Below are 22922 nucleotides of genomic sequence, written 5' to 3' on the forward strand. Positions count from 1 at the left end.
TCCTCAGAAGGCAGCAGTGATGTGGACCAACCCCCTGGATCCTGCACCCTTCCGAGGGCCATAGGCGATCCAGAGAACAGGACAGAGCCCCAGACAGGAAATCCCAGCTTTTCCAAAGTCCCTGTGGATGCTGACAAGAGGAGACTCGGATTTTTGCAAGCACCTGTCCTAGGTTACCCAGCTGCAGAGTGATTTCCCCCTCCGGCATTGAACCTCCCCCTCCAACCCCCAGCCGTCCAGAGTACCATGAAGAATTATGAGGATGTGTGACAGAGGTATCCAGATGTTGATCACCACTGTGGGAGCCTTTGCAGCTTTTAGTTTAATGACCATTGCAGTGGGCACGGACTACTGGTTATATTCCAGAGGTGTGTGCAGGACTAAATCTACAAGTGATAATGAAACCAGCAGGAAGAATGAAGAAGTAATGACCCATTCGGGGCTGTGGAGGACCTGCTGCCTAGAAGGTATTTACAAATTCCTCTCAATGGTCCCAAATAATCCAGTTTCTGATATTCTGATATCCCAGTGGGTGTTTGGGGAGATGGAGGCAGTGATGAGGAAAGAGGATTGTTCAAATTATTGCTGAGAATGTGCAGATGTCCAGACTGTTCCCAGCAAGATGAATGCTGTGTGGGATGAAGGGATTGGGTCTTGTTGATTGTTTTTTGTATAAGCTTCATGAGATGCGATTTTGTGGCACTCTAGGCAGCCTCTGCAGTTGAGAAAAGTCTTCAAATCCAAAATCCCTAAGCATATTGTGAACTGCTTTGTTCTCTGGCTTGTGATGGGGTCTTTGGCTCTGCTTAAATTGCATTTCAGTGGGAGAGGGAGGGAGGGAGGGAGAGAGAAAGGGTGAGAGAGGAGGGAGAGAGAGAGAGAGACAGAGAGTGAGAGAGATAGGGGTGGTGGAGAGAGAATGAGAGTCCCTAACCTAGACTGGCACACTCTGAGCTATTTCCTTATTTCTCAACACAGTCTTATCAGTTTCTTCTGAGTTTGGTTTAACTAGATATTTGCATGAACTTCCATTGCCAACCAGTTCTAGACTAACATGTGTGAACCCCTACATGCACACACACACATTTTAAGAAAACTTCCTTATTAAAACATGCTTCACTATTCGGGATCAAAACAAAACTGAAGTCTTGGTGCTTGGAATCTACCTGTCTTCTTTCCTAAATCATCCCCCAAACCCAAGAAATGTATTTCCTTGATATTTACATGAGATGGATTCTCCAAGAATCGCAGCTTACTGCTTCTAATTTTTAAAATTGAGGATTTGTTCTAAATTATAATGGAGAGGAAAAGACCAGTTTTAGATGTCAAGCTCTTGGATAGCCTGTCTCTCTATTAAACTCTCTTTCACTACACCAGGAGTCACTCTCAGCATCGCTGAGCAATGCCTGATGTCAGTGGGAGGAAACAGAAAGATAGAGAAGAAAATCAAAGCTCTTGGGAACCTATGTGCCTAAGAGAAGACACTGGATTAGAAGGGCAGAAGGGAGCTTGCTCAGGCTTCTGAGGAATCTGTGAAGCTTGTCACAGTGATGGGCATGGCAACCTGGGTTTTCTATATGCTCCCGTCCCCTGCTTGTCATTGGTTCTCCATGCCTGCATCCCACTGGCTGGCATTTGTGAGGGCTTCTTGAGAACTTGCATTTATGTAAATCGCTTAGGAAGTCATGCTATGACATCACTTGCTAGTTAATATTGCATCATTCCCTGGCCTTCTTCCCATGTCCTGACACTCTGAACAACTGCTCTCCTGACCATAGCACTACTACAATTGATTCTGTTTGCAACTCAAATTTGCAACTGGTGGGAAGCCCAGGTGGGAAAGAACTACTTTAAATGCAATGAGGATCACTGCTTGAAGTCGAAAGACCTGGGTAATGCTGCAAACCATCTGTGTGATCTTGGCTAAGACATTTACCCTCTCTAACCCTCGGTTTATTAGTCTGGGAAATGATTAGTTTGGAATAGGTGGTCTTGAATTAGCACTATCCAAAGCTCATGTTGTATCCAGTGTACTGATGGAAATTCTAGAATAATTCTTCCCTAAACATTGGCAAAAATCTAATGTTGGTGATCATTTGTGATCAGGTATGGTGAAGTCATTTACCTTAGGGAAATTCCATAATTCTCTTTCCTATATTGGCAATAAGGACTTGAATTATCTTTTGTAAAGCTGTGATTTGGTGGATGACTTGAGGCCTACGTGGTTCTAGGGATGGCATAAAAAATCTGAGGCTTCTCCCAAGCCAAAAATTGCACATATGTAGACCATGTTTTAGTTATTTCCAATTCTTAAGCCTCATGAAACTAAACCTGGGAATACACAATTAAACACCAATTTCAGCTTCCCGCATTAGGGCCTAAAATTCCTGAACCTTTCCTCAGAATTTCTCAACTGATGGTTTTGCTTTTCTCCAACATCATGTCCTACACCCACAGATTGTACAAGGAATTGAAATCCCACTCAGCCATTCTGTGGGCTTAGTGGGAGAAGTGAGAATTTGAATCAAGAAGGAATTGGATGACTCTTAGAGTCGTATGTTCTTGGTCATGTGAATTCTTCTGAGAAAATTTGTTGCAGTCTCCATGCAATTTGGCCCAGCTAATTTTTTATTTTTCCATTTTTTGAAGTATTAGATACAGTAAGATGCATAAACTTTAACGCATCACAATGATTTTTTAGCTATTGGTACACCCACATAACCAACGCTACAAGGGCCTGGGTGAAATCTGAGGCCAAGACTTTTCCTCAGGTACTGAATACATCAAGTGTTCAAGGAATTAACAGGAGCCTCTGATTTCTGCATGAGAAGACACATGCCGTAGGCAGCATCCATACTCTGCTGGAATGAAGGTGTATAGCCATCTTTCCTTCAATATCTCCTCTCTCCCAGAACCTCAACATCCTCATTTTTCTGGCCCTCTAAGTGCCAAAGGATACTGGGGGTCTTGTAGCTCAATTTTCTTAGATATCAAATCAGAAGAGTCCATTCATCTATAATTTTTAAAGAGCCATGAGGGAATGGGGCTATTTTGTCTAAAAGAAGACAATGCTCAGGAGGGACAAGACAGCGTCTGCAAATATCTGACAGGTTGTCATACTGAAAAGAGATTCGAAATGTTCTGTGTGGCCTTAAGGGGGTAGAAGGAGGAGCTAGAGGAAACACATTTTACCTTAATGTAAATGACTATCCAATGTGGAATGGGAAGCTTCAAGAGGTTAAGAGTTCTCCACCACCAAAGATACTTAAGTATAAGAAAACTACATCAATTGTTTCCAAACTTGGCTAGTCATCAGAATCACATGAAGAGCTTTAAAAAATAGATTATCAGGCCCCACTACTAGATTCTCTACTTCCATAGGTCTGCGGTGGATCACTGGAATCTGAATTTTCTAGAAGTGCTCCAAGCAATTATGATGTTAAAGCCACTATGCGTTGAGCATTTACAATGGGACTGGGAATGACCTCGTGTTAAGAAGGATCACGTCACTCAAATGAGAGATGGATGTTTCATTTCTATAACTCACCAGAATGTAATTTCTATTTACCTCTTATTATGTGCAAGGACTGCTCTAAGAATTTTGAAAAATTAACTCTTTCATCTTCAAAGGTGCTCAATGATGTAGGTATTATTATTAGCCTTATCTTATAGATGAGGAAACTGAGGCCTGGAGAAGTCATATAACTTGCCCAAGGCCACATACCAAAACCCAGTAGGCAATACTTCACGTAAGTCATGTTGCTCCTCAGAGAATTTGCTAGAGAACATTAATTCATGCTCTAGTGGGTAGGTTGCTACTGGTCCAAACATTAGCTTGTGAGAATGCCCAGACACATGGGTTTTTCCATTCAGAAGCCCCAGAGCTCAGAATACTCAGCACGCCTGTGCAGCGTCTGCAGGGGTGCAGGAGCCACCAGACAGGCACAAACTCAGAGGCAGCAAAGGACACGCTTTGAATGAAAAAGCAATCGACCTATGTAGAGACACCCACACTGAGAAACCAAAAGGAATGCCTGACTCATTATCTGGAAAGCACGCGAGGCATTCACAAACTGGTGCCCCAACCTGCACGTTTTCAATGGCAGCATGTGAACTTGAATGAGAACATGCTCAATATGCGATTCATTAAGAAGACCTCTCGAAGTCTAGATACAATCAAAGTGATGTGTTTAGATGGTGGAAAAACCACTGGCCTAGTAGCAAGGAACCCTGGGCGCTAATCACATTTCTGTTACTAACAGTTATGTGAATTGCGCATGTTATTTTCCTCCTTTGGGTCACAGTTTACCCAATTCTAAAATGAGGGCTTCACATAAGATTAGAAGTAACAAATCCAAATGTTCACGTGGGCTAGGCAGGTAATGTAAAGTGTGAAACAAGCATTTCACAGTCCTCTTAATTCTAAGGGGGAGAAGTAACTGTGTCTTTGAGAAATATATGAAACTTGCTCTCAATATGGGGGCAATAGAGAATGACGGGGGCTGTGGCAAATTGGAGAGCAGGAGCCCCGTCTAAGGGACAACTACTGCTTAGCTTGAGTTGATTTTTACCCTGGGGAAATGTGTGTCAAATTTGGCTCAATATTCCAGATTTTAAAATGCCAGATGTAGAATTTTGATTTTTAAAATGTGGGCAACTAATCCAACTTTTTAAAACCACAGTGCCAGCCAAACCAAACTCACCTTGTAGCTGAACTTGACCCATGGGTTGCCAGTTTTGAGCCCTGGAAATTATCTAAAAGGCCTTTTTAATCCAAATTTCTGATATTTTCATATTTGATTCCCGAATTGCTCTTCATTAGTCAACAATTAATTTTCAATTCATTAAGAAAAATGCCTACTAAGAAAAGAAAGCCCATTTAGGATTTTAGGACAGGGAACTTAAAACTATAGACTAGAGATTCAATAAACTGCTATTTCTGCTACAGATGGGCCTGGATGACATCAAACATCTGGCTGAAAAACTGAAAAAAATATCCAGTCATTAGAAGTTCCCCCATATTTCTAAATCTCCAGATGGTTGACTTTTTCAGCCAGATGGGGTTCCAGCTTTACTTATGTGCTCAGAAGCCTTTGGGGAAGCTGAAAGATGTGGTTGAGGACAAGGGGGAGAGAAGGTCATAACAGTGGTGTGTATTTCCCAATTGCCAAGCCCAGCACTAGGTGCTTTCACAAATACATTAACTCATACTTTTCATATCTCCTATCTCCCCCAGTAGAATATAAACTCAACAAGGACAGAGATTCTTGTCTGTTGGGGGCACTGCTATATCCCTAGATCTATAGTCCTAGATTTAGTGCTGTTCCTTCCCTTAGACATGGGTGCAGAATGCATCAGAACTCTCTTATTCTCTTCCCTACTCCTGACCTTCTCCCTGTTCTTTTCCCTGCACCCTTCTTCCTTGCCCCTAAAGCCCAAGAGGAAAGTAGAAGGGAGAAATGAGCTGGAATCTCAAGGGAAGATGGGGGTGAGTGACCATGACTGTGTCTGTGGGGCAGGTCAGGATGGGGAAGGTGGCAGAGGTAAGGGTGTGAGCACGATTAACATTCAGCCAGAACATGTCCGTATACCCATACTGGTTCTTAAAATGTTGAAATACTTCCCTACGTGTTGGTAAATAGCATCTGGCCCAAGTCCCTCACCAGCTCCCCACCGCTATCTTGCTCCAGCTCTATGGACCCATCCATTCTGATTGACTGGTATTGTGTCCTACTGGTGGTTAAATATTTTGAACCTTACTCATAGTTGTGTCATCACTGGTGGAAAGGACCTACTTCTCTTCTTTCTACTTCAAACCCAGCCCTCTACCTTCTGACTCAAGGATTCTATCCATCTTAGGAAGTAGATGCCTTAAAAATACTTTCGTTCGTTTCATCATTTGAAATTTTATCTTCTGGATTAGAATAAAGGCAAGTGATCTGCATTCCAAGGTTGGGTGACCAGTGCGGGTTATTAGCATGGGTGGCCAGTGTGGGTTACTAGCATGCATCAAGAAAAAATAAAAAAAGAAAGTAGGCAAAAAGATGATTGTGTGCTTTTAATGTTTTCATACAGCAGTGTCTAACAAGCTTACCTAAGAGGTCATTTGATTCTCTAGGGGAATGTAACTTCGTTTGACTTAGCTTTTATTATAGATTTGGGGCAGGTTGTATAATTAGATGTTTGTGTGTAGAAAACCTGGGAAGATACACATAAATTGCTTGTTCAGTAGAGGTGCAAATGATTTCTGTTCATTAGAGGAGATAACCTCAATGTTGTGACTTTATTGCCCACCCTCTAGGACATTAATCCATTTTATATCTAACTTAACAATCTTATTCTGGAAGTTTTTCACCGAAAAAGATATATAAAATCCTTCTTTGAACCAGCTTTGTCATTCTGCTGGTTCCCTCATTGATGAGTTAAATAAAACTTGACATGAGCTCACTGTGTATTTTGGGAGAATTATATTTCTAACAATTTGAAAATTATGCTCTGACACGTGGAAGTACCCTCAATGAAACCAAAGTTTCTGAGATTAAAGAGAAGCCTAGTAAACTCTAAGGTTGTTTTTCTTCTTCCCCTATTTCCACAACCCTGCCAGTGTCCACTTTTTCAAACGGGCCTTTAATAATTTATGAGAGACCACAGAGAGTGTTGGATGACAGCAGGGGCTTTGGGGTCAGGTGGACCTGGGTTCTTACCTGGATCCTGCCCTTTACTGGCTGAGAAACCTTGGAAGTTGTTTAACCTCTGAGCAAGAGTTTCCTCACCTGTAAAATGGGGAAACACAAGTAGCAAGCACTTTCAACTCTGTTTCTGTTTTAGTTCTTCTCGTGGTTCCTTCATTTCTTCATGCCTCTAAATAATATGTGGACCATTTGTTCTTGATTCATTCTAGACAATAGCCATTTGCTAAGACAAATGATAAGTTAGCTTTCTTATGCCACTACTCACCTTCCCCCCAATATTTTTAGTTCCTCAGTGAGTTCCCTGTGGCTCCAAGAAGAATCATTCACAAAGCTTGGGGGCGCCTGGAAGAAAGAGCGACAGGAGTCTCATTCCTGGATTGGACACTTGCTTAGGCAGCACAACTGCTCATCTGCTCATGTGCCCACCTCAGCCAGGGAGTTGGGGGGAACCCCAAGGCTGAAAGAGGAAATGGTAATCAGGCAGTCTGTTTGGAACGGGGAGGTTCTGGGAGTTGTGTGGGTCTGGTGGTGGATAGCTGAACTTGAGCCATTTTGTCAGTAGCCTATCCAAGAGAGCAATCTATCAAGCAACAAGACACTAGCCAGGGCTGTGTGACGTCTATGAAGATGTTGCCCTGCACAGAGTTGCCTGGCCTAGGCGTCAAGAAGGAGCTGAGAGTCAGCCCATGTTCCACTCCCCAAACCATGAAACTTGGTCCAGAACTGACTCCATCCAAAGGCAAAAGGGCCATTTAAAAACATTCAAGGGTACTGTGTGGGCCCACCAGAGGTTCAGCAGCATGGGGCTATGAGTTGCCAGTGGTGGGATCCATGGTGGGATGGAAAAGGCTGGACCAGACTCAGGTATTCCACACCAGAGAAGGAAGTTGCAATGGAAAGGCCCCCAGAGGACCCTCTAATAACCAATGCATGTGCCTCCACAAGATAGTCAGCACGTAGACCCCTGCACGCAGAGAGCCCTGACAATCAGTGTTAGCTGGAGAAGCAGTAACAACGAACAGTAAAGGTTCGCAACCTCACCCAGCTAAGTGAAGGGACATTTTGGCCTTTTTTAATTCCTGCTCCCTGCCACAACATACTGAAAGTGCTAGAATCTAAAATAGGGAGGAGCAGAGATATAGCTTTGCAATCAGATGTGCAATTAGAAGTTTTAACAACCAAAGGTGACTGGGAAGTTATGAAGTCTGCCCAAAATATCACTAAGGAATGAAGGATTAGAAACAACACAGTTGAAAGCCAAAATAAATGATTGCATGTCTATACTCCACTAAGTTGGCACTCATCAATAAACAGGATAGATACCATTATGCTTTGTCTCTAAAATTCTAAAAGTTGAAACTCGATGAATATAAATGGTGATACATAACTATATCTCAGGGATTGACAAATTATGGCCCATGGGCCAAATTTGGCACAGTGCATATTTTGTACAGCCCACAAGCTAAGAAGATTTGTATATTTTTTAAAGGTTGCAAAAATTAAATAACATCCAATAATATACATAACACATAAAACTTATAAGAAATTCAAATTTCAGCATCCACAATTCTGATTGTTGCCAATGAAAAATGTATAAAAATTTGTCTTCTCTTGTGTTGTATGAGTACCTACATAGTATCCTCAATTTTGCTGCTTGGCCTGTGAAGCCTAAAATATTTACTGTCTGCCCCTTTATGGAAAAAGCAAAATTTGCCAACCCCTGCTACATTTTACGAGAGACACGTAGGAATCTATAATAGCATTTTATTTCTAGAAGTACCCTTTGTTTTCCCAAGAGTATTGAGTTGCTTTTCTTTTTTCATGCACTGTTTGCCTTTATCATAGACTCTTCATCTCATCAGGCATTCTGTTGGATCCTCTTGTCTTTCCTGGAGAGCTCTCACTTAGTTCTTTGCCCAGGTAGTCCTTGACCTCTTCCTGAGACATGCAGGGGTTGAAAGAAAGTCAATGAGATCCTCCCCTCTCAGATAGTCTCCAGGAAAAGGCAGCCCCTGACCAGGTACACAGGGAACAATGTCTGTTGGGGCTGGCAGAGAAGAAACCTTTGGGAGCCAGTGTTCTGATGGCAATGAGAAGAAAGGGACAGTAGAGACAGATTGAAGGTAAACTCAATCAGACATGGGTAGTGGGTGGGTGAGGGTGAAAAAATTGAGGTCCACAACAAGCCATTGGTAACAGGAGTCTAGATAGAGGTACTCTTCCATATAGTTCTGTGGATGAGGTTCATATGCTTAAGGAAATTTGTGAAAAGTAGTATGTAAATGGGCACTTTTATGGAGAGAGTGTTAAGAATCACTAATGTAGAGCTTAGGACAGAGGTGAAACCTGGGATGATGCTTAGGATCATCCAAACATAGATGGTAATTGAAGACATGAAAGTGAGCAAGCAGTGCCAGAGAAAACCCAGTGAATACAGAGACCTTCAGTAGCATTGACACTATGGGGCAAGAAACAGAGGAACTGGTGGAAATTGAAAAAAAGAGCAGAAATTGGGGCTGGCCAGGTGACATGGCGATTAAGTGCACATGCTCTGCTTTGGTGGCCCGGGGTTCGCAGGTTTGGATCCCGGGTGTGGACCTATGCACCACTTATTAAGTCATGCTGTGGCGGCGTCCCATATAAAGTAGAGGAAGATGGGCACGGATGTTAGCCCAGGGCCAGTCTTCCTCAGCAAAAAGAGGAGGATTGGCACCGGATGTTAGCTCAGGCATAATCTTCCTCAAAAAAAAAAAAAAAAGGCAGAGATGGAGGAGGAGAAGGAGAATTCAGGGTTTGACTAGCATTTTGAGGGTCTGCTGAGGCTTGCTCCAAAAGGATGCAGACGAACCGCAAAGTCCAAACCAGAAGCCCCTTGCCTAAGAGAGCCACCTGCAAAGCAGTAGTCTCACCTGTAGGCTACTTCCTGGGTTTGCACGAGGGGGCCTGCTTCCAGGGTAGGTCTGCCCTTCCTCCTGGGCTCGGTGAACAGGTGAGATGCCAGTATGCATCCTGGGGGCTGCCTCCAAGGAAGCTGTAGAAGGACAACATGGGCCATGAGAACTCCAGAAAGAGGTGCCAAGGAGTAGTCGAAATAATAAATAGCTAACACTTAATGAACACCTTCTGTGTGCCAAGCTACAGTTATTGGGGCAGATGGAACATTCATTTCTGAACTAACCCCTGAGCACTTATTTATTTATTTAACAGGCGGATACTATATGCCAGGCACTGTTTTAAGTCAGCACCTGACAAATATTATTTCATCCTTGTGACTTCTTCAGGAGGTGGATGCTACCATTACCCCCATTTCACAAGTGAGAGAATGGAGACCCAGAGAGGCACGTGTTTAGTAAAATGCAGAGCTGGGACTCCAACCCTACCCTGTGCTGCCTTTCATGACTCTGCTCCGTGCATCTGGATAAGCACTTAGCACAAATAGATGTAACTGATTCTCATGATAGCCCTGTGTACTACTAGTAGGCCTGTTCCACCAACGAGGAGACTGAGGTTCAGAGAAGTGAAGTAGCTTGCACAGGATCATCTGCTAGGTGGTGGCAGGGCTGAACCAGAGGCTTCACTCTGACCACCACACTGTACTGCCTTAGTTGAAGGGCCCTGGCCTGGTGGGGCGGGTCTTCTTCAACCTGCCCACTCCTACGTTAAGGAGAGTTTGGTGTCAGTCACTGGCTCTGAGCCATTCAACAACTGGAAATATTGTGAAAAATAATTAACCCAACCTTTGCCAATTTTTATTCCAAGTCCAGAAACCAAGGTCAAGGAAAAGAATTGGTAAAAAAAAAAAAAAAAAAAAAAAAACTAACAAGATTTAAACATTGCAGCACTAGGCTGAAAGAAATACCACCTCTGGAGATCAAATGTAAATTTTTTTTAAAAAAGGGTAACACCAATCATTTGGAAGTAAGAAGAACAGAGTGTCTTTCTCAAAGAGTCTGACTGGACGCAGATGAGTAAACTATTGGAGATTCTCGCATCTTCTACTTTGGAACTGGGATGTTTGCAAACTTGGGGATAGCATTAGGTTCACGGCTGTCCTGTTTCCTGAGGAATAGACTTGGGCGCATCGTTTATTTGACTTCTTTGAGCTTTAGACTCTGTGTCAGGCACAAGTCAAGATTTCTGACTTAGATAACTCTGGAACTTAGGGATCTGCAGCCTAGTTCTCACACAGCACTGGAGAGCCAAAAACTGTCTTTGAAAAGCACCAAATACCCACCAGACATGCAACAGACCAATGTACCACCAGGCCTGGTTCTTAGTGACGTTGGGCTTGAGTAGGCCAGAAGTGGGCAGCCAGGATGAGCTGGGGGTAGGCAGGGCCTAACACCATCTATCCACCTTTTAACTGGCATGTTGTAAGAAACATTATCAAATATTTTGTTGCCATCCAAATACTCTTTATCCACCACATTTCCCTGAACCACCAGCCTAGAACAAGAGCATGGCACACAGTAGATAGTCAGTAAATACACACTGAGTTTGTTCCTTGATGATAGGTAATAGGATTACCTTGAGCTTCTCCTAGTGAACCATGCTAATCTCTAATGCTGTTCTGCTCTTAAGTGCTTACAAACCACTTTTTAAATAATATATTCTATAATCCCTGCCACAATTGTTGCTAATTCAGCAGCCTGTATTTTGAAGAAGTCTGACTCCACAGTCTTGAAAACCTCAACGTTATTTGTCCATCCCTTGTTTTTCCATTTTTTCCTCAAAGATTATCTGGAGTTGTTCCATAGTCTCATTCAAAAATTTCCTCAGTACCTTGGGTGCAAACTTGGGGAAAGAAAAAAGAAAATCCACGTTGTGTAGACATATTGTGCACAGATCCAGCAGGCACTGTTGTTATTCCTTGTGCTTCAGACTCTATATATATTTGGTTATCTGCATGTTTAGGAAATGGAATTTCCACCACTCTGTATTCTGCAGCATATGCCATTCAGCATCATGCATAGCTGCCTTGGAATACAATAATACCTACCTGTTAAATTAAAGTGATTCAAAAATCATAGATAACCATTGAGGTGTCTTCCATGGCCTCATCCACTACAAAATTCTTCTGTCACCTGTGGAAATTGGTTTGGGCATACAGCTGTTAATATAGATGCATATTTACAACAAATCGTTTTGACCTTTTGTAAATTACAGGACACAGAAGCAATTAGTTTACCAATCAGCTTAAAATGTCTTAAAATATGTACTACCAAGTATAAGTCCTGGTTTTTTAAATACTGCTTTTCACCAAAGATGAACCTGGCTTGCGATCAAAATGCTCTAAGTGTTTAGAGAAAAATAGAAAGATCAAATCAAGAGGCGATGATGTTAATCTGAGTCAAAGGTCTGTTGCATAGCATAATAATTGCTCTTTTCTGCTTTTCCACTCTGCAGCGAGTGACGGCTTAGCTCCCGAGCAGGGGAGAGATGGCAGGGGTTCCAAGAGATGATAAGGTCTGAACCAAGGAAAATTCCATCTAGCCCACCCCTAAAGATGATTTTCGAGTTGGAGTCGCTGGGGCTGCAGTGGCATCCCACTGGTGTAGGAAATGCAGAGTCCTAGCCCAGCACTGTAGACTTCCTCCTAAAGCGGCAAGATGTGCTGGAGTGGGGAGGGGGATGAAAATATAAACAGTGTGGTCAAGGTCGGCTTCCCTGAGAAGGTGACATTTAACCCAAAATATGAAGGAGGTGAGAAACCAAGCCAGGTGGCTCTCAGGGGGAAAGATATTGCAAGCAGAAGGAACAGCAAGTGCAAAGGCGCAGAGGTGGGGATGTGCCTGGGGTGTTCAAGGAGCAAGGAAGCCAGTGTTGTTGAAGAGGAGGAGTGAGGAAGAGAGGAGCAGATCAGTGGAGGGTGCTGGAGGCCAGATCGTGTAGGGCCTTGAAGGAAGTTGTAAGGACTTGAACTTCTACTCTGAGTAAACTGGAAGCCTTTGGAGGATTTAGGGCAATGACATATTCTTGAGTTGGCCGTGTCTGAGTCTTCTCCTCAACTGCCTTATTTGCTCCTTGATAGAAGGAGCACTTTGTTCTGTGACCTCCCTTGCTTCCTACAGGCAAGGACTTCAGCTCCAGCCTTTAAACCTCTCGCCTCACCTTGCCCTTGCTTCTCTAAGAATGGGCACAGTGGAATAGCATCTCTTCAGAAATGTCTTCCTTCTTCCCCTGAAGACAAGTCTACGGGCCCCTATTGTTTTCCGTATTGTATTTCTTATTGTGGGGAAACGGCAGGGGGTGGTAAAAATGATGTGTGATTTTCTAATGTGTATTGAATTTTGCAAAGCAGAGAGTCATCATTCTTGTTGGGCAGCCCCTTCCTAACCCACAGATTCTCACCCTTCTCCAGCTCAAGCTGGCGTCTTCTCCTGTGCAGGTGTCTCTTCTCAGCCTAGAGATCCAATAGGAGGTGTGGAGTGAGTGGTTTGCATTTGGAGGGGCCCACCAGCCTGGGTCCCCTTCTCTATAAGTGCTTACCGAACACCTGCTTTGTGCTAGACATGGCGTTAGGTGCTGACGATTCAGCAGAGAATAAAGTAGACAAGTTCTCATCTTTGGTGAGTTCACAGTTGTGTAGGGAAGATGCTGAGAAGCGCACCCAGCTGAACAGTGCAGGATGCTCCTGGAGCCTGGAGTAGAGGGCCTGGATTAGTCAGGGGGAGGGAGGTCTTGTTGCAGAAATGTTCTCTTAGGGCTTGTGTGTCCCCAAGATGCCTGGCTTACAATAGATGCTCAAAACACATTTGCCAAAAAGGCATGGGCAGGGGACACAGAGAACTGACCTCGCCTAAGTGCTGGGGGCCGGAGTGGAAATGAGTTCCGAGTTCCTGGTTTCTTATCCTTAAGCAGAGGAGAAAGAGAACAGGACAATAGCCGACCCCTAGAAATCCATGGAGACAAGTTGAGTGACTCCACATTTCTCTCTTTTTCTCTTTTTGAACTTTCTCTTTTCACAAATAATCCTGCATATTTGATTTTTGTCATGTTCTTTTGAATGGCATATTTTTCCTAATGTATTATCTTAATTAAAATTTTTAATATAAAAGTAATACAAAAACACGTTCTCAGTATAAACTTTTACAACAAAATAGACAAGGCAAGGTATCCCCTGTGCCCTCACTACAAGCTCCTCCCCTGGCCCCAAATGACAGCAACTTCCTGTTTGGTGACTATCTAATAAATATCATTTCCCTCTTTCTCTGCTCTACCAAGTCAAAGAGATTAGAAAGGGTATGCTTTCCTCTTCTAGATCATATTCTTCATAATTTACTCAAAAGCTTTTAAAAATTATCATACAATTTATTAAGAAATTTAATCATGCACACTATTTAAAAAATCAAATCATATAGAAGGGCTTTTAATGACAAGCATCCACCTCAGAGATGCTCAGCCCTCCTCACCCCAAGTCCTACTCCTCAGAGCAAGCTTTTTTTTTTTTAACTATTTCTGATTCAGTTCTTCTGGCAGTTACATCCATATTTCTAAATAATATGTTTATTCTCTACTTCTTGATTTATAATCTATTGACTTCCTGCCATAATAGGTGAGGATTTAGCTAACTCACTCCACCCTGTGTATTGATTATCTTTCTAATGTCTAAAAATAACATAAATCTCCATTTCTTTTTCCATCAGCCTTGGGTAGGATGTCTTAGCTTCCTGCTTTCTAGAATGAGGATGTCCACATTCCCCCTTCCACCTACCCACATCTGTTAGTTGTGTTTTTACTTCGTCATGGTCAAGATTCACTCCATTTGCATTCTAGTCTATAACTATGCTAATGCCTTCCATGTGGGGGCTATAGAGCAATTCTGAAGTTTGAAAACCAATGAACATTATTATTATTATGTAGATAAGGTTCACTGCAAAGCTAAGTTCTTTTCTAGGATTATATTTTTCTCTTTGTGGTTTCAATGTCACAATCTCTGAGTCATTCAAAGAAAAATGTCTAAATGGAGTCTCCTTTCTAACACTTAGCCAGTTGTTCAAAATCATGCCGTGTATTTGTTTGCAGCATACTGAGGCTTTTTGATACAGTTTTCATTTTTCCTGGATTGACTCAAAGTGTTTTTTAATAGGTCATTTCAGAGCAAAATTGGTTTTTTTCAACATAAGCCCTGTGCTGGTGGAAAGGATCTTCTGGAAAAATCACTCTTTCACCCCTTTTTTCTGCTTCCTTAGTACAGTGTAGTAGTTAAGAACTCAGCCTCTACAGTCAGATTGCTTGGGTTCAAATCTCAGGTCAACCACGTACAGCTGTGTGACTTTGGGCAGGTTACTTAACCTCTCTTGTGTCTGTTACCTCATCTATAAAATAGGGATTATTATTGTACCTACTCAAAGGTTGCTATGGGTATTTAACGAGTTAACATTTGTACAGCCATTAGAACAGTGCCCGGCACATATAAGTAGTAATTTGGTGTTGGTTGTTACCATCTTCCTGTGATAAACAGATCGGACAGAATCTGTCCATCTGCATTGTTCTGCCAACAGCAAGGAAGCATCCAGGCCACAGTTATCCAGGCTCTGTTAGTCCCAAAGAATCTTCACAAGTCTTTGCTTCCCAGAGGCAAAGACAGTGATACAGCTGATGGAGACCCTATCAGGGAAGCTCTCATGGTCCTTGGTGACATGTCTTGGGCCTGATTCTTTTCATACTGGTTGATGAGGTGGTCAAAACCTTTGGCAATCTGTCTTCTAGAATATCCCCCAGATGAGCCACACTGGGGAACCATAAGCACTTAATAAATAACAGTAGTGAGTGCATGCTGAGTGCTTACATGCATTAATGCATTCCATTACATGCATTATCTCACTTAGTCCTCTCAAGAGCCCGATGGGGTATTATACTCATTTTACTGATGAGCAAATGGAACTCAGAGAAGTAACTGTCCCAAATTCTCACAGCTAGTGAGTGGTAGAGGTAGGATTCTACCCCAGGTCTTTTAAATCTGAAAACCGATGTCCTTAATGCTGAAGTTCTAGTCCAGTGTTCTCAAAGTGTGTCCTGTTAACCCCAGGAGTCGGAGGGGCCTCCTAAGACCATTTCACGGGGGTCTGCAAGGTTAAAACTATTTCATAGTGATAATAAGATGTGACTAGCCTTTTTCACTGTGTTGACATTTGCACTGACGATGCAAAAGCCATGGTGGGTAACACTGCGGGAGCCTGAACACGAACAAAGGCTGTGGCACCAAAATGTAGTAGTTGTCATCGGATTCATCACCGCCACTCAGCCACAGTGAAAGAGAGTGCTAGTTTCGCTTTGAAATGTCCTTTCCGAAAAGTATTAATTTTATTAAATCTCAAACCTTGTATGTAACAAAATCGGAAGTACACAGAAAGCTCTCTAGTTGCGAGCAAATCACGCTGTTGGTCTCCAGCAAAGGCACTTGTGCGACTGAGTTACGAGCTGAACTAGCTGCTTTTTTTCCATGAAACACCATATTTACTTGAAAGAACGACTGACAGGCAAATTATGGTTATTTAGGCATGGGTATTTGGCAGACATTTTCTCGAAAATGAGCTAAGTGAGCCTGTCACTTCAAGGAAAGTAACTGACAGAATTTGTTGCCAAGGATAAAATTCAAGGTTTCAAGTGAAAATTACAATTTTGCTTCTATCTGCCCCCATGAGCAAATGTGTTTTTTTTTTTCATATTGTGTAATGAAATGTGCCAAATTTGGAAGACTTGTATAACTTAGCAAATCAATATTTTCCAAATGACCAATGCATGATGTTACAAAATTATTCCTGGGTAAAAGATTCATTCAAAGTGCAGAATTAGAACAATGGATTTTAACATACTAGAGCATGAAAAGATAATTAATATGATTTCAGATTCCACTTTGCAACTAGCCTTTAAGAAACTACCACTTGTCGAGTTTTGGTGTAGTATCAAAGAAAAATGTTTACAATTATCTTCAAAGGCTATGCAAATACCCCTCTCTTTGCCAATCACATATTTGTGTGAGGCTAGGTTTTCTTCATATACTTCAACCAAAACAGCATTTGGCAGCAGATCAAATGCAGAAGCAGATATGAGAATGTATCCACCTTCTATTAAACCAGACACTAAAGAGATTTGCAAAAATATAAAAACAAATGCCACTCCTCTCACTTTATTTTGTTTTAGAAAATATAGTTGTTTTTCATATAGATATTTATGTTAACATGCAATTGGGTTTATCATTATTTTCAAATGAATTTTTTTTTAAGATTTTATTGATTTATTTATTTGCCCCCCAAAGTCCCAGTAGATAGTTGTATGTCATAGCTGCACATCCTTCTAGTTGCTGCACGTGGGACGCGGCCTCAGCATGGCGGGGGAAGCGGTGCGTAGGTGTGCGCCCGGGATCCGAACCCGGGCCGCCAGCAGCGGAGCGTGAGCACCTAACCACCAAGCCACTGGGCCAGCCCCCTCAAATGAATTTTTAAATAAATATTTCTAAATTTTTGTTTTATTTTCCTATGTAGGAAATGTTGATAGATATAATCCACATCACCATCAGCTCAATAATTTGCACAAGTGGAAAGGAATCCTGAGATCAAAAAAACTTGAGACCCTTTGCTACAGCTGTATTTTAATTCTGATGACAAAGTTCAAGTGGTTGAGGAGAGAAACTGAAGGACCCGGTTTCATACTTTCGTCAGAAGATTTCCTTCTAGTTCTGCCTTTTCTTCTCCACTGGGAGATGAAATGTGGTCCCTTGGAGTGTTCCAGTCTCTCTGTTTTTAGGTTCTCTTTAGTGCAGCTAAGCTCAGCCCTTGTTCCGGCATCACTGGGATGTAAGAGTCAACATGAGATTTCGGCAGGCACGGAAAGAGATGTCTTTGATTAAAATGCAACCCCGCTGGTATCAAGTTTGACAGGGCCGGGAGGATTCATCGCATCTTGTGTCTTTGCTCACGAACATCGACAAAGCTTAGCCATGACTCCACAAAGAGGTGAGAGCTCGGGATCTGTGGCGAGATTCCTTACATGGGAGATGAAGGAGAGTGTAGGAAAACTGAGCTCTGATTCCTCAGGTTTTTGGTGGATGGGGGTTGAATTTATAAATTGGGAAAGAGAGAGAAATGGGAAATAGAAAGGAGGCTTGGGGATGCTGCCGGGACTGTCTGATCCTGCTTGTTTGTGCTTTTTGCCAGCCCCACATCCATCCGCCTTCTTCTGGTAATAGTATTCTGATTTGGGGCGGGGGTGAGTTATCATGCTATCCTATCACTTTGTCCTCCACCTATGTGGTTTGGGCAGTACTGACTCCAGCCTGGCTCTCAGGACGAGCAAGCGACCCAGGAATGACCTTGAAGATTATCATAAGGCATCAAGAGTTTATTCTAGGGCAGTGGTTCTCAATACAGGATGATTTTGCCCCCCACTCCTCCCACCCTGGGGATACTTGGCAATGTCAGGCAACATTTTTGGTTGTCACAACTTGGGTAGGGGTATGGGGGAGCACTACTGGTATCTAGTGGGTGAAACCAGGGATGTTGCTAAGTGTTCTGCAATGCACAGGACAGCCTCCCGCAACAAAGCGGTTTCCAGTCCCAAATGTCAACAGTGCCGAGGTTGAGAGCCCTGATAGAAAAGTAACGGGAAGCCATTGAAGGGTTTTAAGCAGAGGAGAGGTGTGATCTGAACCGATGCTTTTAAAAGTGTAGTCAGTTGCTATGTGGAAACAGATTTTAGAGATGTCAGAGTGGCGCAGGGAGACAAGCTGGGGGTCTATTACACTAACCTCAGTCCAAGACTCTAAAAGTTTGGAAGGAGGTTTGATCCGGAAATACACATATGAAAATCGTCAGTGGCAAAAGGTAGAGCCTTGGGTGTGTGAATAAGAGCCTCCAATAGATGTGAAAAACAAGAGAGCAGAACCAAAGACAGAGCCTTTGTGGGCATCCTTGTAAAGCAAGTAAGATAATAATGATAATATCTAACATTGTTTGAGAGTTTATGTGCCAGCTACTATGCTAAGTAATTTACATGATCACATTTGACCCTTTTAACAATGCTTATCATCCCCATTTTACAGATAAGAAAACTTAGGCACAGAGAGGTTAAGTAACTGGTTCAAGGTCATACACCTAGCTATTATCCGAGACACAATTTGGACTCAAATGATATGACTCCACGGCTTTCCCGGTTAATCATCAAGCTGCCTCCCTGGACTGAAAAGAATCTTCCAAAAGAAAAATTACTACTCTCACAAGAGCTGAAGCATGAACAGGAGTGAGAGAGGTGAAGGGATAGGATAGTGATCCAGGAAGAGGGAACACCACATGTGGAGGTCTAGTGGCTCTAAAGAGCATAGCATAATCGGGACACCAAAACATTCAGTAATGGCTGGAAAAAGGTGTAAATTCACAGGTGAGGTGAGTACAGAGAATGGCAGGGCCATGTCATGTAGACGTATAGAAGGTATGCAAAGTTAGACTTTATCCTGGGGGCACCAGGAATCCTTTGGAAGGTTTAAAACGGGACATGATAAGGTTTTTATTGTTGAGGCTCATTCTGGCTGGACTGTGGACTAGATTGGGGAATGGAAGAGGAATATTTGAAGTTCAAGTAAGAAGCCTTAATGCAATAATCCAGGTGTGATGATGGATTCCCCTATTAAGGAGTTGGCCGTGGTGATGGAGACATTGGCCATCACTTTGGGAGATGCTTAAAAGCTGGAATCAACAGAATTCCTGTTTGGTGTATGTAAATGGTGAGGGGAAATGAAGCCAAGGGACTCCAGTGTTTCTGGCTTTAACCTTTGGATGGACAGTAATGTCTTTTACTGATGGAAAGTTTGTAGGAGGATATGGTGAGTTTGGTTTTGAACTTGTTGAATTTATAGCTTCCCATCTAACATTCAAGCAGGATGTTAAGAGGGCCACTGGATCCACTGATCTAGAACTCATAAGGGATGTCTTGTCTAATTACTTCCCCATACGTGTAGCTATACTTTTTGATCAGGAAACAGTCAAACTTGTACATTCCAACCTCTGCTAATTCTAATAGATGCAACCAGTGACAGGTCATCAGATGAGGTTCTGTGTGACAGATTAACTGATGTTAAAAGTCTGAATGCAACATCGAGAGGTCACTGCCAGTCTAATTGGGCACATAGAGAGTTTACTGGGTCGTGGAGAGCAAGTTGTGTGTAATCATCGTTTCAACTCCCTCCCCTTCCATTTCTGACTTATCATCCGGTTTGGGGTGAACATTAAAGAATCCTTTCACAAATGGTGACCTTTTGAAATTTGAAATGATGGTTTCTGGTTAATTTCCAGTCCAGCCCCAGGGCTGCTGCTTGAAGGTCATGAGCTTGAAAGCTCTTGACTTGTCTCTACCCCTGTGCTCTCAACCAGAATTTGGAAAAGGGCAGTGTTGTTTTCATCCTTAAAATGTCCATCATTCAGATGAAGGATCGTCATTCATAAGTGCCTGACCACACACTGAGGATGAAAAATGTACTAAGTGCCGAGTTTAAGTTAATAATCTGTGCTGGAGAATTTGGGAACATTTTGTCTGATGTCATAAGAGTGCAATGACACTGTTGTATCATCTAGAATTCATTCAGTTCCAAGTGACAGAAAATCCAATTCTAATTGACTTAAGGAGAGAAAGAGAGAGAGAGGGAGAGAGAGAGAGAGAACTCTACTGGCTCACATATCTGGATAGTAAGGTGTGGCTTGATGCAGTGATCAAATCCACAAGTGTACTATTTCTTTTACCATTCTTTTCTCTGCTTCCCCTTTGATGACTCCATTTCAGAGTAATGGATGGGAGACTCGGGGATGCACAGTGGATAACAGCAGCTTTCAGGGCTATATTCTTCTATGCTTCAATCTGGCATAAGAGTATGAGTTTCTTTCCCAGCAAGTAAAATTCTCACTGCATTTCATTGGCTCCCATTAGGTCACATGTCCATTATTGAACCAATCAGTGTAGACAAGGGGTCCCAAAGGGCTGATTGGCTTAACCCTGTGTCACCAGGCTCCTGCCTTGGAGTAGGAGAGGCATAGATCCCCAGAGAAAATTATGATGATAAACAACAAGCATTATTGATCAGTTACTACATGTCAGGCACTGTTCTCAGCAGTATGCATGCTTTTTTCATTTGCTCCTTGCAACAACCCTTTGACGTAGTTACTATTGTGATCACCCTTTTAATGATGAGGAAAGCCAAATACAATGAGGTTGAGTAACTTGCCCAAGGGCCTACAGCTGGTGAATGACAAAACCAAGGTACAGAGAGGTGAAGTAACCTTCCCAAAGACCCACAGATGGTAAATGATGGAGCCACAATGCAAATTCAGGCAGCCTCTTACCACAACCTGGGCTCTTAACCCCTAAGCTATGATACCATCCTAAATTAGGATAGGGTTCTCAGATGTCAGCTGTCACTCAGCACTTTACAGTTACAGGCTTTCATACATGACTTCATTTTCCCTCACAGCTTTACGAATGAGACTGGACCTGGGAGCATTATCCCCATTTTCCAATGAGGAAATTGAGGTTCAGGGTAATTGAAGGATTTGCTCTAGGTCAAACGTCAAATCAATAGCGGAATGGGGACTAGAATTCCATGCCCATCCTTTCTGACCCTGCGATAGTGTAGCCTAAGGGTTTAGTGAATGTTCAGGAAGCTACACAGGCCTGGGGACTCACATTGGGCTCATTCAGGCTAATTCCAAATGCTTTACCTCTCTGCTGCCACCATGTTAATTTCCTTCTGTGTTTGTTATAGGCAGATAGGCGAATCCCAAGAAGTGGACACAAAGTTGACCTAGATATTTAAACTGCAAATTAAGCTATTTATGAATTGTGAAATAGTTCATCCACATAGAGTTGAATGATGACCTTTATCTTTTATTGAATTCACACACACACGTATAACAGGTCTGTATCTGCTTCTGGACTTTCTATTCCTTTCTTTTAATCTATATTTCTATTTCTGAGGTCCTGTTGTTGGAGTTAATATGGTTTTATAAGACTCTTCATACCAGAAGGGCGTGTTCTCCTTCACTATGCTTCTTTAGTAACATCGTCTTAGTTCTTACATTTTGATTTTCCATATGAATTTTCTGACGGTTCTGTCAAGTGGCCCGAAAAACTGGAATATTAATAAAAATTTAATTAATGGACTTATTTGGGCACAATTGACATCTTTAGAACATTGAGTCTTCCCCCACTTAAAAACATAACATATCTCCTGGGGCTGGCCCGGTGGCGTAGTGGTTAAGTTAGCACGCTCTGCTTCAGCAGCCTGGGGTTCATGGGTTCAGATCTTGGGTGTGGACCTACACACTGCTCATCAAGCCATGCTGTGGCAGCGTCCTACATATAAAATAGAGGAAGATTGGCACAGATGTTAGCTCAGGGACAATCGTCCTTACAGAAAAAAAAAAAAAACGCATATCTCCCATTTATTAACATTTTCTTGTATGTCTTTAAAAGAAGTTGTACCATTTTTCTCATTCAAGCCTGTGCATAAATTGGGTACATTATTTTTAGGTAGCTTTTATATTTTTGGTTACTAATGTTAATGGGTGGTATTTTCCAGGATATTTTCTAAGTGGTTAGTATTACTGGTATGTGAGGAAGCTATCGATCTGCAATTATCTATTTGTAAGCTGCTTGAACTTTCTTATTGGTACCAATTACATTGTAATTAATTTCACTTGGTTTTCCAAGTAAACAATCATATCATCTGGAAATAATAGAACTTTTTTTCTTTTTTTGCTGAGGAAGATTCGCCCTGAGCTAACATCTGCTGCCAATCTTCCTCTTTTTGTATGTGAGCTGCCACCACAGCATGGCTACTGACAGACGGGTGGTGTAGGTCTGCACCCAGGAACCGAACCCGGGCTGCCGAAGTGGAGTGTGACGAACTCAACCACTAGGCCACCAGGGCTGGCCAAGATAGAACTTCTTCCCCCCAGCTCTTTTATCTTTGGCCAAAGCTTAGAGAACAGTGTTAAATAAAGGTGGTGTTCAAAGGCCACCTTGCTTTACTCCTAACTGTAATTGTAATGCTTTGCAGACAGCATTTCTCAAAGTGTGCTTGCAGATCTGGGTATAAATCCCAGAAGTTATGTAAACCTAGTAATCTTCATTTTAGCAAACTCCCCGGGTGCTGTCTCCTCCCCCTAAAATGAACAGCTGCTCCAGGGTTTCACCAAGAAGCACAGTATTTGCTATTGGTTCAGAAAGCTTTTCTTCATGATG

General features: G+C 42.4%; 1 protein-coding gene across 1 annotated transcript in view; it reads left to right on the plus strand.

Moving 5' to 3' along the window:
- Positions 1–256: 256 nt before the first annotated feature.
- CACNG3 (calcium voltage-gated channel auxiliary subunit gamma 3) overlaps positions 257–22922 on the plus strand; it is an 82306-nt gene continuing 59640 nt past the window's right edge. Inside the window, exon 1 of the mRNA XM_004442689.3 lies at positions 257–467. Within this exon, the coding sequence (XP_004442746.1) occupies positions 257–467 (211 nt within the window). The remainder of the gene's footprint in view (positions 468–22922) is intronic.

The sequence above is a fragment of the Ceratotherium simum genome, chromosome 26, assembly GCF_057802395.1.
Source record: "Ceratotherium simum simum isolate JZ-2026a chromosome 26, ASM5780239v1, whole genome shotgun sequence".
Classification (NCBI taxonomy): domain Eukaryota; kingdom Metazoa; phylum Chordata; class Mammalia; order Perissodactyla; family Rhinocerotidae; genus Ceratotherium; species Ceratotherium simum.